At 40.6% G+C, this 18,512-nt stretch overlaps 1 protein-coding gene across 3 annotated transcripts in view; it reads right to left on the bottom strand.

Annotated features, from left to right (window-relative positions):
* GRAMD1C (GRAM domain containing 1C) overlaps positions 1-18,512 on the bottom strand; it is a 90,418-nt gene that overhangs the window by 47,120 nt on the left and 24,786 nt on the right. For 2 of the 3 annotated variants that reach the window (XM_080654348.1, XM_080654347.1), the window contains exons 4-6: positions 14,873-14,976; positions 14,201-14,296; positions 12,378-12,458 (exon numbers count right to left, since the gene is read on the bottom strand). In XM_080654348.1, coding sequence (XP_080510474.1) covers positions 12,378-12,458; positions 14,201-14,296; positions 14,873-14,976 — 281 coding nt within the window. The remainder of the gene's footprint in view (positions 1-12,377; positions 12,459-14,200; positions 14,297-14,872; positions 14,977-18,512) is intronic. The other variant, XM_080654349.1, reaches the window with a different exon arrangement.

The following is an 18,512-nucleotide window of genomic DNA, read 5'->3' as shown; positions in this document are numbered from 1 at the left end:
CACGGCCCCGCCTGGCCCCTCCCACCACAACCCCCGGTACCCTGTCTGCCGGCAGCCCCACTCCCATTGCCACCGCTCTCATGCGCTGATGGCGCTGGCCCCACTTGCACCTGCTGACAGCACGGAGTGATTGGGACCAGTGCCAACAGCGGGTGCAACTGGGGCCATCAACAGCAGCGGGTTCAAGAGGCGGCTGCCCGCCCCAATTGCCCCTGAGGGCTTCTCCACCTCCCCCAGCTCCTGAGGGAAGATCGGGGTCAGCAGCCGCCTCTCACACCCGCTGCCAGTGATGGCCCCGCTTGCACCCGCTGCCAGTGCTGAAGCCACCACCAGTGCCGAAGCCACTACTTGCACCCACAGCCAGCGCTGGAGCCACTCGCACCCGCTACTGGTGCCCGGCGCCGGTCCCAATCACTCGGCACCATCAGCAGGTGCGAGCGGCAGCTGCCAGCTCTGATCGCCCCTGAGGGCTTCTCCACCTCCCCCTGCTCCAGAGGGGCGATCGGGGCAGCAGCTGCTGCTCACATCTGCTGATGGCACTGGCCCCGCTCACACCCGCTAACGGCCTACTGCAGCCTCGCGGCCCATAGTTCCTTTGAAGGTGCACGATTTGTGCACTGGGACCCTAGTACAGATATAAAACTATAATGTTGTACACCTGAAATTTATGTAATGTTACAGAGCAATGTTACCACAATAAAATAAATTAATTAAATATACACTTTTAAAGTTACTACTACTTTGGTAACAACTTAAAAGGACAGATTAGTGTGTTAAAAAGTGGTAGAAAACTATTTTAATGGTTTAAGCTAAAAAAGATGAGGGCTTTGGTGACCAATATGACATGGTTGGTAAAGAAGAGGTAAGAAACAAGGATACATCCAGGTTCCCGGCTTGGGTGACTAGGTAGGAGACATACTTCATCAACAAAGGGAAAGTAGATGGGGTTCTGCAAACCAAGAAAGTAAAAAAGAGGGAACAATACAAGAATACAAATACTCCTACACTGCCAGGTTATTATATGGAAAATGTGGCTAAAATAACAATTTAACACTTATTTTTCCCTGGTAGGTTTGAATGTTGCACTTCTAGATTTCCAAGTAACTTCCAAAGAAGTGATCATTGGAAAGGGGCATAAGGAAGAATAAAGGGGTTTGATAAGGCTGAGGAGTGTGAGGAGACAGCTGGATGACACTCTTCCAAAAGGTCTCCAAAGGTGACATTAACTTCGCCAACTGACCACTATTTGGAGAATGGCCTCAGCACTGTCAATGTCCTAGAATTGCACTCAGAGAAGCTTCCTTAATTAAGCCACACTCACAAAATGCATAAACTCACTCAGTGGTAAATATACTAACGCATAGTAGAGGAACAATCCTTCCTAGCCATGAAAAATCTTTCATTCCAGGACGCCTGAATATCTTGGAAGTCAGAGGTTAGCAATCAGAACTTTGCATGATAAGCAGGGAACCAGAGTAAAGGTAGACCGTTTTAAGGGACAATTACTTTCACGTTGGTGGAGCCCAATGATTCATCTCTGTACATTACTCCAGTGATCAAAGTCTGCCTCTGTGACTATACTTTTCTGTCCTAAATCCTAAATTCTTGGCCTAAGTCTGGCCAAGCCTCCTCAGACATATTTTTTCTTTATACTAATAAAATCAATCAACTGTTTAATTTTTTTTTTTTTTTTTTTTTTTTTTTTGCCAACACACCTGAGGAATGCTAGCAATTCCCAAAATAGAAGCTGGAGTGACATGTATCAGAATTTGAAGAAGGTGGGTCTGTATACATTAAAAAGGCTTCCCTCATCCCTAATTCTGACACGTGCCCCCTCTGTCCTTAGGGAGTGACTCTGAAAGCCACTCTCTCCCTTTAAGCCTTAGAATTAAAAATGAGTGCATATTTCTGCTCTATGTGACCCTAAATTTAAATATTTACTCTCAAAATGTACTCTCAAATTTCCGGGAAGAGCTAGTTTCCCAGTAGTCCCTATGTACTGGCAAGAGAGACCACTATTATCTGAGAGAGAAAAAAATAGTGCAAAAAGAACATTTTGATTCTCTACACATCCTGCCTATATTATTAGTATCAGTAAATCCTAAATCCAATAATAATACCACTAGGAACATGAATGGAGTCATACTAAGGATTGAGCTTTAACCAAAAAAAAAAAAAAAAACAACAACAAAAAAAAAAAAACACAAAAAAAAACTTTTGTTTTAAGCCTTGTTAAAACTAATAACTTTATATTGTATATACATGCTATTTTCTTGTAATTCAAGTATGCAGAAAATAAGATTTCTTTGGCAATTGAGGATAGTTTAGTGTTTCATGATAATCATTTGTTCTCATGGCACATATAGGTTTAAGAAATTGAGTTAAATGAACAATAAACTTAGGGTATATCCTCAATGTTGTTTCTGCAACTAAATGATTATCTGGAATATGAGTCATTGAGATTTCACTAAGCTGAGTCACTCAAAAACTATTTATTGAGCATTGGTTATGTGTAATGTAACCCTATCACTTACTGTCCAAACTGGCACACTTCTGAGAATAAAGGAGCACTACTGACATTTACACTGACAGAGGCTTAAACCCAGACAGTCCCAAACTGTACTGGGTAAAGCGAGCTGCGTGCCAACCCAGCTATGCAGTCAACACTGAACTTGTCACTGGACATACACAGATCTGGTCCTTACCCTCAAGGTTATTTGTCATGAAGCAAAAAGAAAAAAAAATAGAACAAAGTATTATAATTGTAATGAGTGTTATAAAGGGGAAGTCCAAGATGATATAGGAAGGTGAAAGAATGGACCTGACTTCAGCTTTACTAATGAGTTTCAGTTAGAAGTCAGGGTGGGAAAGAACCAGGCAGTAAGATTATGTTTGAAGACCTAGTACGGGGGGTCGTTGTGGGGGAGGCAGAACATTGAAGAACAGGGAAGGTGCATTGAGATGAGGCTGGAGTGGTGGGCTGATCCCTATACAAAATTTTAGATTTTTATTCCAAGAAAAATAGGTATTAAGCAGAAAGCTAATATCAGCAGGTATACATTTTTTAACATGTATTTTTTTTTTATTTCAGGGAGGAAGGGAGAGGGAGAGAGAGATAGAAACATCAATGATATGAGAGAATCATTGATCGGCCCACACTGGGGATCAAGCCCATAACCTGGGCATGTGCCCTTAACAAGAATTGAACCGTGACTTCCTGGTTCTTAGGTCAACGTTCAACCACTGAGCCATGCCGGCCAGGCCAGTATACATAGAAAAATGTATGGTCAAAAACCTGTTTCTGTAAAAAAGCCCAGCTGGCATGGATCAATGATTGTCTCTCATCCCTAATGTTTCTCTCTCTCTTTCTATCTGTTCCTCTCTGAAATCAATAAAAATACACATATTTTTAAAATCCTATATAAAAAAGGCTAATATGCAAATAGACCGAATGGTAGAACAACTGAACAACCAGTTGCTATGAAGTGCACTGACCACCAGGGGGCATGTGCGGAACATGGTGGGGCGTTGGCCGCGGCGCGATGGTACAGCAGGTGAGCAGGGGTGCCAGACCAAGGTGGGGCACCGGTCGCTATCATTGGGGTTAGCCTCTGGTTACTGAAAATTCTTTGCTCCTGCACACCGCGGTCCCGCCTGGCACTCACACCTGCTGCTGGAGCCGGCCCCGCTTGCACCTGCTGCCAGCGCCAGCCCTGCTCACACCCACTGCCGGTGCCTGGTGCCGTTCCCGATCACTCGGTGCCATCAGCAGGTGCAAGTGGCGGCTGCCAGCCCGATCACCCAAGGGCTTCTCCACCTCCCCCTGCTCCTGAGGGGAGATGAGGTTAGCAGCTGCTGCTCGCAACCACTGACAGCGCCGGCCCCGTGCGCACCCACTGCTTTTGCCGGCCCCAATCGCTCCATGCAGTCAGCAGGTACGAGCGGGGACTGCCAGGCGCAGACAGGGGCCCAGGGCCATGGTGGGAGGGGCCAGGTAAGGGCACGGAGGATGGGCCAAGACCCACCCCTGTGCCCACTGCAGCCTCGTGACCCACAGTTCCTTTCAAGGTGCACGAATTCATGCACTGGGCCCCTAGTAAAAAAATAAAAGGCCTTATAGTAAATATTTTCAGTTCTGTGGGCTACTGGGTCTCTGTTGAAACTCCTCAGCTCTGCTGTTGTAGTGTGAAAGCAGCCACAGACAATACACAAATGAATGAGAGTGGCTGTGTTCTAATAAATTTTATTATTAGACACTGAAATTTGAATTTTATATAGTTATATCATAAAATAGTATCCTTCTTTTGATTAAAAAAAAACACATTAAAAATGTAAAATCAGCCCTAGCTGGTTTGGCTCAGTGGATAGAGTGTCAGCCTACATACTGAAGGGTCCTGGGTTCAATTCCAGTCAAGGGTACATGCCCAGGTTGCTGGCTCCATCCCTAGTGTGGGGTGTGCAGGAGGCAGCCGATCAAGGATTCTCTCTCATCACTGATGTTTCTATCTCTCTCTCCCTCTCCCTTCCTCTCTGAAATCAATAAAAATGTATATTTTTAAAAATGTAAAATCATCCCTACTTTGCAAACCATACAAAGACAGGTGGCAAGACATTGGCTTTGGTACAGAACATAGAGGTGGGATATGGTTTACACTAAACAAAATAGCTGAGGCGGGGTGGAGAAGGGTCTAGAGACTTCTCTTAAACTATGGTTGCACAGTTCTTTATGAAAGACACAAAATATCAATTGTTTGTATCAAAGAATGGAGCAGCCACTATTCTCTGGCCTCCGGGTCTAGTAAAAGTGTGCTAAACTTAAAGGTTGTGAACTGAGCTTAAGTGCTATAAATTACTGCTTGAAAGATCACAGTGACAGTTTAAACACATCTACTCACTGAGGACTAATGCTAAGCTAATTCAGATATCTGAAATAAACTATCCTTTCTGAAGCAATGCATCAGAGGAATCTTACAAATGAAAAAAAGGTATCTTTAAAAGCGTTCTTTCTCAAATGTACCATATTTGCCTCCAGCTTTTTCCCCCTATTGTGGATGTATTTTATTGGAGAAATACACACACATACACACACACACACAGTATTTAACTTAATTAATTTTTTTCTAGATTAATTTGCTTTGTTTTTAAGGCTTTTTCATGTAAGAAGTAAGCAAAGTAAGACATATTTACTTGTACTCTCAGATTCCCTAATATAAGTAAACATGAATATAATATTCTGAACTTAAGCTCTCTAAAAATATTTTGACTATATGTAAAATGCATTATTCAAATTACTTGTTATTTTATATAGTTGTATAGTTATGCTGTGCACTTAACAGATTTTGCTCTTTTCTTTCTTTTTTAAATAATAGATCAAGAAGTCTAACTCAATGTTGCTTTATCACTTTAAAAACTAGAAGACAACTGCAACTTGGAAAATTACAGACAATACTCAAACTATACCAAGCACCTAAAACTATGCCTGGCACCTAGTACCTAATAAGTGGGCGTTGCTATTATTGTTATAAATATTAGTGTTAAAAAATTGTTCAAGGACTCCTAGGAGAATATAGGAAGGGTAGTTTTGTTTTTGTTTCCTAGTTCTTTTTCTGGGTGAACTCTACAGTTTTAAAACTGAGATCTCACCTTCAGTTTTCATTAAGTTCTGTATATATTTAACATATTCATTTTTGTTAGTATAGAGCAGAAATGGTCTCCATTCTGTTTATTATAAGGAGAGTATAGTGTCCCATAAAAATAGTTGCATGTTTGGAGGGGTGAGGGGAAGGAAGGAAAAAAAAAATAGTTGCATGTTTAATGTTAAAGATAACCAAAGTACCCAAAGCTTTGAAAGGTGTAACTGCAGTACAAATGGTGATACTCCTCAGGTACACATCAAGAACACAGCTGCGGTCAGGATCTTTTCAAAGAGGGTTATATTTGCCTCCAAGCCGGTCGGTGCAGGATTGCTCAGCTATGGTGCCCTCAGAAGTAGCCTGGAATTCCCTTTCTCCCACTTCAAGAACTTACCGCTCTTTACATTAAAGTTCAGATTGCACTTTCTCCCGTGGTTCATCTGTAAACCTGACCTTTGTGCCTTCCCTGCAAGTATTTGTTTCATAAGGATATGTCCCAACTAACTCTCATGTGATTAGCGCAAATCTGATTTTGGGAGGACACAGAACTTGCATAACCAAATGTAGATTGCAGTGCTGGGTTCCTTATTAGAATAAGGAATGCACCTGGGGGCTCCCAAGCACTCTGAAAACGCAGCATTTGGGGGTGGGTAAGCCAGGACCAGCCCGTGCCCGTAAGAGCGGACACAGTAATTATGACAATGCACCTGAACGTGGCGGGGCTGCCTTGGTGGGTAGAAGGCTTCCCGCAACACTACCAGGAAGTGCGGCCGCACCTCCATCAGGGGCCTCAGACTCTCGCAGGTGACTGCCACGCACGGCGGGTCCCCGCACCCGCGAGCCCGCAGCCCCCAGCATCGCCCAAAAGCCGGGAGGCTGCGCTTGGGCCTCCGGGGAGCTGGGCGGTGGGGAGTTTGGGTTTGGGGGTTCCCTGCCAGCCTCGTCTATTCCCTCTGGGAGGGAAGACAAGCAGGGTTCGGCAAGCTCCCCCATCTCCACCCGCTTCTCTCCGCTCTCCCCTCCATCTCTGCGCTCCCCAAATTCCCAGAAAGTGAAAGCAAGCATCTGAGTAGGGAAGACCCGGTCCCCAGACGCCCCCAGAAAGTTAGAAACTCATTCAACCCAAGAGCCCGAAAGCCAAATCGGTCCACTGACAGAGGGGCTGGGCTGGGGAGGGGGAAAGGGAGGAGGGAAGTGCAGGCCTCTCAGGTTAAGCTCCCGCTGCAAAGAAGGAGCCTTTCATATCAGCTGGAAATCTCTACTCTCCCCCACCCCCACCCAAGCCATTTTTTAATGGAACAGTTCTATTGAGCTGTAATTCACCTACCATAACATTCATAAGCTTTCAAAGGTTGAGAACCGCTAGCAGGGTCGCCTACGACCATCGGAAAACACAGATATTTACATTACGATTCATAACAGTAGCAAAATTACAGTTATGAAGTAGCAACGAAAATAATTTTATGGTTGGGGTCACCACAACATGAGGAACTGTATTAAAGGGTCGCGGCATTAGAAAGGTTGAGAACCACTTAGCATATACAGCTATCACCACTCATTTTAGAACATTTTCATCAACCCAAAGATACCCAAACCCATTAGCAGTCACTCCTCATTCCTCCTTCCCCCTGGCAACCAATTTTTTTTCAATTTCTATGAATTTACCTGTTCTGGACATTTCAGAAAAATAGAATCATATAACGTTTTCTTTGGGGCTGGCTTTGTTCACATAATATAATGTTTCAAGGTTCACCTCCATTATAACATGTATCAGTACTTCACTCCTTTTTATAACTGAATAGTATTTCATTGGATGAATATACATTTTGTTTATTCATTCATCAGTTGAAGGACATTTTGGATATTTCCACTTTGGGGCTATTATGAATATGAACATTTGAGTGCAAGTTTCTGACAAACATATGTTTTCAATTCTCTTGCACATAAACCTAGAAGTGGAATTGTGGAGTCATATAGTAACTCATGTGTTTAACATTGTGAAAAATTGCCAAACTGTTTTTCATGGTTTTCAGAATTTTACAATCCCACCAGCAATTAGGGTTTCAGTTTCTCCACATTCTCAACAACATTCTTAGAGTCTGTCTTTTTATTTTAGCCATCCCAGTGATTGGGAAATGGTATCTCACTGTGGTTTTGATTTGTTTCCCTAATGCCTAATGACACTGAGCATCTTTGCATGAGCTTACTGACAATTTCTTCTTTGCAAAAGTCACTATTCAAATCCTTTGCCCATTTTTTAATGGGTTACTTGTCTTTTTCTTGTTGAGTTGTAAGAATTCTTTATATATTCTGAATACAAATACCTTATCAAATATATAGCTTGTAAATATTTTCTCCCAATCCATGAGATGTCTTTTCATTTTCTTAATGGACTCCTTCATGCATAAAAGTTTTTATTATTTTTATTAAGTCCAATTTAGTTTTTCTTTTGTCACTTGAGCTTTTGCTGTCATATCCCAGAAACTACTGTCTAACCCAAACATTATGAGGATTTACACCTATAGTTCCTTCAAGATCTTACATTTAGGTCTATGATCCAATTTGAGTGATATTTTGTATATGAGGTGAAATAAGGGTCAAAATTCACTCTTTTCAATGTGGATATCTAATTGTTCCAGCACCAGTTGGTGAAAAGATTATTCTTTTCCCTTTGAATTGTTTTGGCATCTTTGTCGATAAGTGTAAGATTGTATTTCTGGACTTTCAGTTATATTCCATTAATCTATGTCTAGACTTACACCAGTAAATCTATGCCCTGGCTACTGCACTTTGTAGTAAACATTGGAATCAAAAAATGCAAGTCCTCCAATGTAATGGACTGAATTGTGTCCCCCCCCAAATTCCTATGTTGAAGCCCTAACTCCCAATGTGATGGTATTTGGAGATGGTGCCTTTGGGGGATGAACAGGTTTAGATGAGGTGACGAGGGTAGGGCTTCATGATGGGATTAGCGCTGTATTTAAAAAGAGACCACAGGGTTTGTTCTCTCCCTCTATCTCTTTTCCCCATGTCAAGTGACAGGGAGAAGGGGGCCATGTGTAAGTCAGAAAGCGTTCTCACCAAAACCCAGCCATACAGGCATCCTGACCTCACACTTCCAGACTCTAGCATTATGAGAATATAAATTTCTGATGTTTAAGCCATTCAGCCTATGGCAGCCTGAGCTGACTAAGGCAGTGGTCATAAGGGTGAGGCCCAAGTGCCATAGGACTGGCGTTGATATAAAAAGAGGAAGAGACACTGAGAGTGTGCATGAACAGAGAAAAAGCCATGTGAGGACACAGTGAGAAGGCTGCAAGCCAATGAGAGAGGTCACACCAGAAATTCACCCTGCTGGCACCATTTTGGACTTCCAGCCTCCAGAACTGAAGAGAGAAACTTCTGTTGTTTAAAGCACTCAGTCAAGTCTGTGGTATTTTGTTGTGGCAGCCCTAACAGACTACTTCATGCAACTTTATTCTTCTGCAAAATGGTTTTTGGCTATTTTGGATACCTCACATTTCCATATGAATTTTAGGCTCCACTTGTCAATTTCTACAAAAATGCCAGTAAGGATTTTGATAGGGATTGTATTGACTCTGCACATCAATTGAGGGCTCAGGAGTATTGCTATCTTAATAATATTAAGTCTCTTATCCAAGATATTCTTTTCATTTACTTGTCTTCTTTAATTTCTTTCAACAGTGTTTATTAATTTTCAGTATCCATGTCTTATAGTTCTTTTCTTAACGTTATTCCCAAATATTTTATTCCTTTTGATATTATTGTAAATAAACTGGGGTTGTTTTTTTTTTTTGATTGTTCATTGTGAGCATACAGAAATATAATTGATTTTTGTGTTTTGATAATGTATTCTGCAACCTTGCTGAACTTATTAGTTCTAATAGGTATTTATTGGCTTCCTTAGAAATATATACATATGTCATCTGACAATGGAGGTAGTTTTATTTCTTCATTTTTTAATCTGGATGTGTTCTACCTTTATTTTTCTGCCCTAATTTCCCTGGCTAGAACCTTCAATACAATGTTAGCTAGAAAGGACATCCTTGTCTTATTCCTGAGCTAAAGAAGAAAGCATTAGCCTTTCTCCATTAAATATATCAGCTGTTAGCTACTGGTATTTCAGGTCAAAGAAATTCCCTGCTAATCCTAGTTTTTGTTTTTTATCGGGAAAGAATGTTGTCAAATACTTTTTCTGTATTTATTGAGATGATTTTTGTTTTGTTTTTTAAAATATTTTTATTGATGTCAGAGAGGAAGGGTGAGAGAGAGAGAGATGGAAACATCAATGAGAGAGAACCATTGATCAGCTGCCTCCTGCAGGCCCCACTCTGGGGATCAAGCCCACAACTCAGGCATGTGCCCTGACCGGGAATCAAACCATGACCTCCTGGTTCCTAGGTCGATGCTCAACCACTGAGCCATGCCGGCCAGGCATGTCCACTATTCTCCTAATATAGTACATTACATTGATTGATTTTCATATTTTGAATAAACCTTGTACAAATCTTAGTTCTAGAATATAATCTTTACTGATGTTGCTGGATTTGGTTTGCTAACATTTTGTTCAAGATTTTTGTTTCTATATTCATGGACATAATGAATATAAACACTGCAGTTTCCTTGTGATATTATTGGTATGATTTTGATATTCAAGGTAATACTGGACTCAGAGTGGGTTGGTAAGTGTTCCCTCCTCTTATATTTTTTGAATACTTTGTGAAGGATTGGTGTCTATTCTACTGTAAACATTTGCAGAACTCACCAATGAAGCTATCTGGCTCTGGGTTTTTCTTTGTGGGTAGATTTTTTATTATGAATTCAGTCTCTTTCCTGCTATCAGTCTATTCAGATTTTCTATTTCTACTTGAATCAGTTTCAATAGTTTGTGACTTTCTAGGTTTTTTTCCATTTCATTTAATTAATTTGTTGGTCAATTTAGCTAAAGTTTTGTCCATTTTGTTGATCTTTTCAAATAAGAACTTTTGGTTCTGTTGATTCTATTTTTCTATTCTTTATTTCATTCATTTTTCTATTCTCAATTTCATTCATTTCTGTTCCAATCTTTGTCATTTATTTGCTTCTACTTGAGAGAGAGAGAGAGAGAGAGAGAGAGAGAGAGAGAGAGAGAGAGAGAGAGAGAGAGAGAGAACATAATTTGCTGCCTCACACACACACCCTGACCAAGAATGGAACCCGCCACCTTTTGGCCTACCTGACAACGCTCCAAGTAACTGAGCCATACCAGCCAGGGCTCCTTTTTCTTTTTTCTTTCTTAAGGTGGAAAGTTAGGCTATTAATTTGAGATCATTCTTTTTTTTTTTAATATATGGGGGGTTTACATTTTTTAAATTGATTTTAGAGAGAGAGGAAGGGGAGAAAGAGAGACAGCGATTCATTGCTCCACCTATCCATGAATTCACTGGTTGCTTTCTTTAATGTGCCCTGATCAGGGATCAAGCCCAAAACCTTGGCATACTGGGAAGATGCTCTAACCAAACGAGCTACCCAGCCAGTGTTTACAGTTATAAATCCCCATCTAAGCACTGCTTTAGCTGTACCTCATAAATTTTGGTATGGCTATTTTTGTTTTCATTTAACTCAAAGTATTTTCTAATTTTCCCTTTATTTCACCCATTGGTTATTTAGGAGTGTTCTGTTTAATATCTACTATTTGTGAATTCCCCAAATTTTCTTCTGTTACTGATTTCTAATTTCATTCCTTTGTGGTCAGAGAGCATATTTTATATTATTTGAATCCTTTTGAATATATTAAAGCTTGCTTTATGATCTAGCATATGGTCTGTTCTGGAGAATGTTCATTTTAATACTTCTCAAGTATTAAAATACTTGAGAAGGACGTGTATTCTATTTTGAGTGGAGAGTCCCATAGATATCTTTTTATTAGTTCTAGTTAGCTTACAATTTTGTGCGAGTCTTCTATTTCCTTTTTGATTTTCTGTCTGGTTGTGTTACCCATCACTGAAAGTGAGGTATTGAAAGCTCCAACTATTATTGCTGAATTATCTATTTCTCCATTCAACTCTGACAGTGTTTGTTTCATGTATTTTAGGGCTCTGTTATTAGGTGCATATAAGTCTATAATTATTATAAATTCCAGACAGGTTATCCTTTTATTTTTAGAAAACATTCTTCCTTGTCACTATTAATTTTTGTCTGACATTACTATAGTAATAGCTCTCTTTTGGTTATTATCTGTATGGTATACATTTTCCATGCTTTTATGTTTCATCTGTTTATGCCTTTAAATCTAATGTGTCTCTTATATACAGCATATACGTGCATATTTTTTTCTATCTCTATCTTACATTGAAGTTTTTAATCCATTTAACAATTTAATGTAATATCTGCAATTTTGCTATTTTTTCTTATGTCATGTCTTTTTTGCCCTTCTATTCCTCCATTACTGCCTTCTTATATGTTAAGCAGATAGTGCTAGTGTACCACTTAAAGTCATTTAAAGTTTCTTTTACTTATTTCTAAAGTTATTTTCTTGGTGGTTACCCTGGGGATTACAATTACTATCTTAACTCGTAACTACGGATTTTGTTTTGCCTCAAGTATCTTCTTGGAATTTAAATAGTCTAGTCAACATTAAGTCCAGAAAAATGAAAAGGAGCTTTTCAACTCACAAACACTGCTTAGGTAAACACTGGGAGGTTGCTATGATAACAAGTACCTGCCTCTGGTATGAACACTTACCTTGTCTAACAGTGCATTCTGCCACAATCTAAAGATACTGAGGTAACTTCTATCCCTGGCACCAAAAGATGTAAAGAAAAACTGAAAATAAAAATAGAATAATTTCAGTGACATTTTAAAAAGGGGGAAAGTATCTGTCATGGAGCTCTGTTGGCATTTGCTATGGTCAAAGCAAACTACTTTATATACTCTTTTTAACGTTTTGTTACAATAGATGAAAAACAGGTAATTGGTGCATGGACAAGGGTCTTTCACATTGTATCTTACAGCAAATACAATTTTATCAATATTTTCTAGGGAAATGAGCTTGAAATATGTAGCTATTTATGTTCATCGTAGTTTAACTATGAAAGTCAATCTAAATAAATTTATGAAAAAAATTAAAATTTTATTTATTCTAAACTTTGCAGAGAGATGTGATTTGATAGCCATTTGAGACAAGTATAAACAAAAAATATGAAAAAATACAGTGGATTTCAGAGATAAATTAACTTTTAAGGATCTTAATTTTAAATTATATCATCTTTTGCCTGGCTGGCATGGCTCAGTGGTTGAATGTTGACCTATGAACCAGGAGGTCACGATTCGATTCCTCATCAGGGCACATGCCCAGGCTGTGGGCTCATCCCAGTGTGGGGTGTGCAGGAGGCAGCCAATCAATGATTCTCTCTCATCATTGATGTTTCTATCTCTCTCTCCCTCTCCCTTCCTCTCTGAAATCAATAAAAATATACATATTTTAAAAATTATATCATCTTTCATAGTCTCAAATATCTAGAAATATCTAATCTCTGCTAATTATACATATAAAACACCCATATTAACAATAAACTTTGCTTTGAATTTTGTAGAAGAGAAATAGCATGTTTCAATCTATAAGTCTGTGTTTGCATGTAGCCCTATTTTTTCCTATGCATTTAAGTGGATTTTTGTGGTCACATTTAAATATAGGCTCTTATGAAAAAATCTGACAAGTGGCAGCACTAAATATAGTTTCTCAGTGTATCATCTCTTCCCTTCCCCTAGTTTGTGACTTTTTGTGATTGTTTACTTCCAGAAATGAGAAAGCTCAGTCCTATGTTTGATTTATTAAATAAAATATCAAATTAATAATATTTCATGTGTTTACATTTTCACACAAAGATGTTGAAATATAATTTTCTAATTAATAAATTGAAATCTTGCTATATAATAGTCTCCATAAAGCAAACTTTTTATAACAAGAACATAGCTAGGAACTTTTCCAAATAGTATTATATACATAACATGTGACCTAATGTCACACACAGAGCCCTAATCAATTTTCCAGATGGGTATAGAAAGATTCTTCATATATCTCCACTAAGAAATGGCAGATATTATAGGTGGATAATATAAATGATGGCAGTTAAAGATAACTGCCATCCTAAAACATTATTTAAATGTTTATGTTTACTTGTAGCTACCCAAACCTCTGTTCACCAGAATCATTTGTCTGTATTAGTTGCTATTATGCATAAAAAACAATTATAGAATTATTAATGTATTAGAAATAATAAGGATGTTTTGCTAATGCTTAATCTATCTACTTCTTATAATGAAGAAATGATAAACATGGAATAAAGTTCTCTTTAAACTATAAAGTACAAAAAATGTTAGCAGTCATTTAACCATCAATAAGTATTTAAGTATACAGAAATCTAGCATGAAATTCAGTGTATCTTGATTAGTAGTAGATATCCATAATTCTAAGAAGAATTGGTTATATTCCTAACACTGATGGTTAGTATGAGGCAGATTTCCTCCACATTGTGTAATAAGGCAAAGGCAGAAAAATTTTTTACCTTTTCATTGTCGGTAGCGATCTGGATAGCATTTGGGATGAGTCGAGCAGTTTTCTCCTTGGTGATGAAGGTTATATTCTTTAAAGCAATAGAAATCTAAATACAGAAAAGAAAAAATTACAAAATGAATTTTTTTTCATAATACATATAACACAAAACACCAAGTATTACATCAATCTAATCCAGACTAGAAAAACCTAAAGGAGTTCATATTAATTACATGTTTGTTTTCTCTGAGAAAAACAGGGTCAGCAGTCAGACATTCTTCCTTTCAGTAATTTCCCGCATCAACTCCTATCTCTAACATTAGGATAAAGTGTGAAAAGACATGTGGGTGTTCATGTACTACACACACACACACACACATACACACACAATTCAGACTGTGATAAGACATGATTTTGGCAGTCAAAAGGGTGTATATTCAAGCTTTTTTCAGTCTGAAATCTTTCTCCGACTGTATTACATATGTACACATGGAGCTCAAAGTATTAAGAAAAATATATTGCACATTTCTACAACACATATTGTGTTTACGTATATACAATATAGATATGCAAACATATAAATTTTTACTTTAGAATTTAAAGTACATTACTTTTAGGAAAACTGTATACAGTTTCTATCTATGCAATTATTTGTATCAACAAATCAAATCAAAATATGTCTTACTGTAGTTTCCCATTTGAAGATGTTGCTATGGAAACATAGCCAGTTTTCTGAAAGGTATAGTCGTCCCTGAAGCAAAATGTCTTTCTGAAGAGCACAAGCATAATCTACACAAATAAGGAACAGCTTAGTCACAAAAATATGGCAACTTAATAAACCTTATACTACTTTAGTACACAGAAAATCATCACTCTTCATTCATTAGTTCATGCGTTCATTCATTCATTCATGCGTTCATTCATTCATTCATTTACTCGTTCGTATTCACTGTGCACCATATGCTAGGGTTACCAGAAAAGGACCTTGCCCTCATGGAATACAATCTAGAGGGGAAGGCATACAATAAACAAATAAATTTATAAGTATAATGACCGAAGTGTAAAAGAAGCTATGAGAGAATATAACAAGGCATACATAAGTATGGGGAGTGAAGCAGGTAGAAAGCTAATCAGGAAAAGTCTTCCAGAAAAAGTAATCTTTAAACTGAGAACTAAAGATCAATGAAGGGTCAGCTAGACCATGAGGGAACAAACAGTGTTTACAAAGGCCCCATGGTAGAAAGAAGCACAGCTCATTTAAGCTACTATATACAAAGAGAGATCTCAGGCCTAGAGAAGGTAGGCAAGGGAAGGTGTCTCAGGCCCTGGTGAGCTGTGGACTTGATGAGAAGCCACTGATAAGTTTTAAGTGGAAGGGGCATGATCAGTTGTATCTTATTAAAAACCACTTTATTCACACAGTGAGAATGGATTCAGATAAATCAGTTGGAAATCCAAGGGAAAACTGATGGTGGCCCAGACCAAAAGATGACAGTATTAGAGAAAGAAGCAGTTAGATTCAAAAATATTAAGAGGTAGTACTGATGGAAATTGGTGATTAATTAGATGTTGGACAAAGGTGAGGGAGGGAACAATGATAACTCCAAAAAGTGTGTGTGTGTGTGTGTGTGTGTGTGTGTGTGTGTGTGTGCGCGCGTGTGTGTGTGTTGGTTTGTTTTTTAAAGTTGATCCTCTCCACACCAGCATTAAAATCCAGCAAAATCAAGAGTACTGGTAAATGCACTGCCTATAACAAGTTAATACCATGCTTCTAAGATTAAGATCTGACTCTCTGGCTAATGTAAATAGTATTGCTAAATTACCAATTATACAAGATATAAAACGCTGCTATGAGGAGATTGAGTTAAACTGATAAATTTTAAAATTATATAGACAGTGATTAGCAATTTTAGGAAAACTTGTGGAGGTTATAAACACCAAAATATTTAAGTTTAGTCATTAAAATTCTAAGCAAATACTCAAATTCTTTGAGCAAAGTAATGCACTCTTTCAAAATGCTTCCTTCAGCAAAACAAATTTGAGATGCCACCAAACAAAAAATCCTAGCAAATAATTAAACAGATTAAGTTACTCATTTACTAGTATGCATTTCTAAAACAGAGATTGGGCTAAAGATCACCTTGAGGTGTCCTGAAGTTTTTATCTAAACCACAGACACATTTTATTAGTTTAATGCTTCTCAAATTTCACATCAGAAATATCTGGCAGACTTATTAAAACGCAGCTTGCTGGGCCCCTCCCCCAGAGTGTCTGATTAAATGTCTGGGCTGGGATGAAGAGACTGCATGTGAATCAAGCTCCCAGGTGATGCCACACTCTGAGGACCACTGCATTGCTTTACATTAACTATGTACAAAGCTATAGTAAGCAACTGGATTATTTTAACCGAAGATTACTTAATACTGGTGGCCCTGCGCACAAATTCGTGAGAGAGTAGCTCACTGCCACTTGCCTCAGCTGGCCGCCCCACCCACCTCTGCTCGTAGCTCTCCGGCCACAGGTAGCTCACTGCCCTGCCCTCCTGTAGCTCTCCACCCGCTGCCCCACCCTCCTGTAACTCTCCACCACAGGTAGCTCACTGCCCCGCCCTCCTGCTGATTGGTCATTACACGAAAGTGTCCCAACCAATTTGCAAATTACCCTATTATAAGTATAGACTAGAGACCTGGTGCACAAAATTCTTGCACTTGGGGCATGGGGGGGGAGGGGGGAGGGAGTCCCCTCAGCCCGAATTGCAAGAGGGCACAGGCCAAGCCAAGGGACCCCACCGGTGCACAATCGGGGCTGGGGAGGGACACAGGAGGTTGGCCAGCTAGGGAGGGACAATAGGAGGGCTCCAGGGAAGGTCCAGCCCATCTTGCTCAGTCCTTATCAGCCAGACCCCAGCAGCAAGCTAACCTACCGGTCGGAGTGACTGCCCCCTGGTGGTCAATGCACATGCTAGTGAGCAGTTGAGCGGCCTTAGCATATCATTAGCATATTACGCTTTAATTGGTTGAATGGCTGACCGAACACTTAACATATTGGGCTTTTATTATATAGGACTAGAGGCCCAGTGCACGAAATTCGTGCACGGGGGCGGGCGGTGTCCCTCAGCCCAGCCAGCACCCTCTCCAATCTGGGATCCCTCTCCCAATCCAGGACTGCTGGCTCCCAACTGCTCGCCTGCCTGCCTTCCTGATTGCCCCTAACCGCTTCTGCCTGCCAGCCTGATCACCCCCTAACCACTCCCCTGACAGCCTGATTGATGCCTAACTGCTCCCCTGCCAGCCAATTTGCCCCTATCTGCCCTCTCCTGCAGGCCTGGTAACCCCTAACTGCCCTCCCCTGCAGGCCTAGTCCCCCCCAACTGCCCTCCCCTGCAGGCCTGGTCACCCCTAACTGCTCTCCCCTGCAGGCCTGGTCACCCCTAACTGCTCTCCCCTGCAGGCCTGGGTCCCTCCCAACTTCCTTTCCCTGCAGGCCTGGTCGCCCCCAACTTCCCTCCTCTGCCGGCTTGGTCACCCCTAACTGCCCTCCCCTGCTGGCCTGATCACCCACAACGGCCCTCCCTTGCAGGCCTGGTCCCTCCCAACTGCCCTCCCCTGCTGGCCTTCTTGTGTCGGCCATCTTGTGTCCACATGGGGGCAGGATCTTTGACCACATGGGGGCAGCCATCTTGTGTGTTGGAGTGATGGTCAATCTGCATATTACTCTTTTATTAGATAGGATAGAGGCCTGGTGCATGGGTGGGAGCCAGCTGGTTTGCCCTGAAGGGTGTCCCAGATCAGGGTGGGGGTTCCCTTGGGGCATGGGGTGGCCTGGGCAAGGGGCCTGTGGTGGTTTTCAGGACGGCCACGGCCCCGGTGACCCAAGCAGAGGCCCTGGTATCTGGGGTTTATTTATCTTCTATAATTGAAACTTTGTAGCCTGGAGCGGAGCCAAGCCTTCTGCTTGCTCCGAGGCGGCAGCCATTTTGGGGTGGATTTATGTATCTTCTATAATTGAAACTTTGTAGCCTTAAGTGGAGGCCTGGGCCGGCCAGGGTGTGCTGAAAGCTTGGCTTCCTCCATCACCGGGGGCAACCCTAGCCTCCTGCTCTTTCCAGCTCCGTGGCTGCCGCCATTTCTGTTTGGGTTTATGTATCTTCTATCATTGAAACTTTGTAGCCTTGAGTGGAGGCCTAGGCCGGCAAGGGCAGGCGGAAAGCTTGGCTTCCTCCATTGCCGGGGAAACCCAAGCCTCCTTCCTGCTCTCTGTGGTTGTAGCCATCTTGGTTGGGTTTATTTGCATATTCGCTCCTGATTGGCTGGTGGGCGTGGCTT

Source organism: Plecotus auritus (genome assembly GCF_963455305.1).
Source record: "Plecotus auritus genome assembly, chromosome: 2".
Classification (NCBI taxonomy): domain Eukaryota; kingdom Metazoa; phylum Chordata; class Mammalia; order Chiroptera; family Vespertilionidae; genus Plecotus; species Plecotus auritus.
The sequence above is the reverse complement of the archived record's forward strand: the minus strand, read 5'-3'. Positions and strand labels throughout refer to the sequence as shown.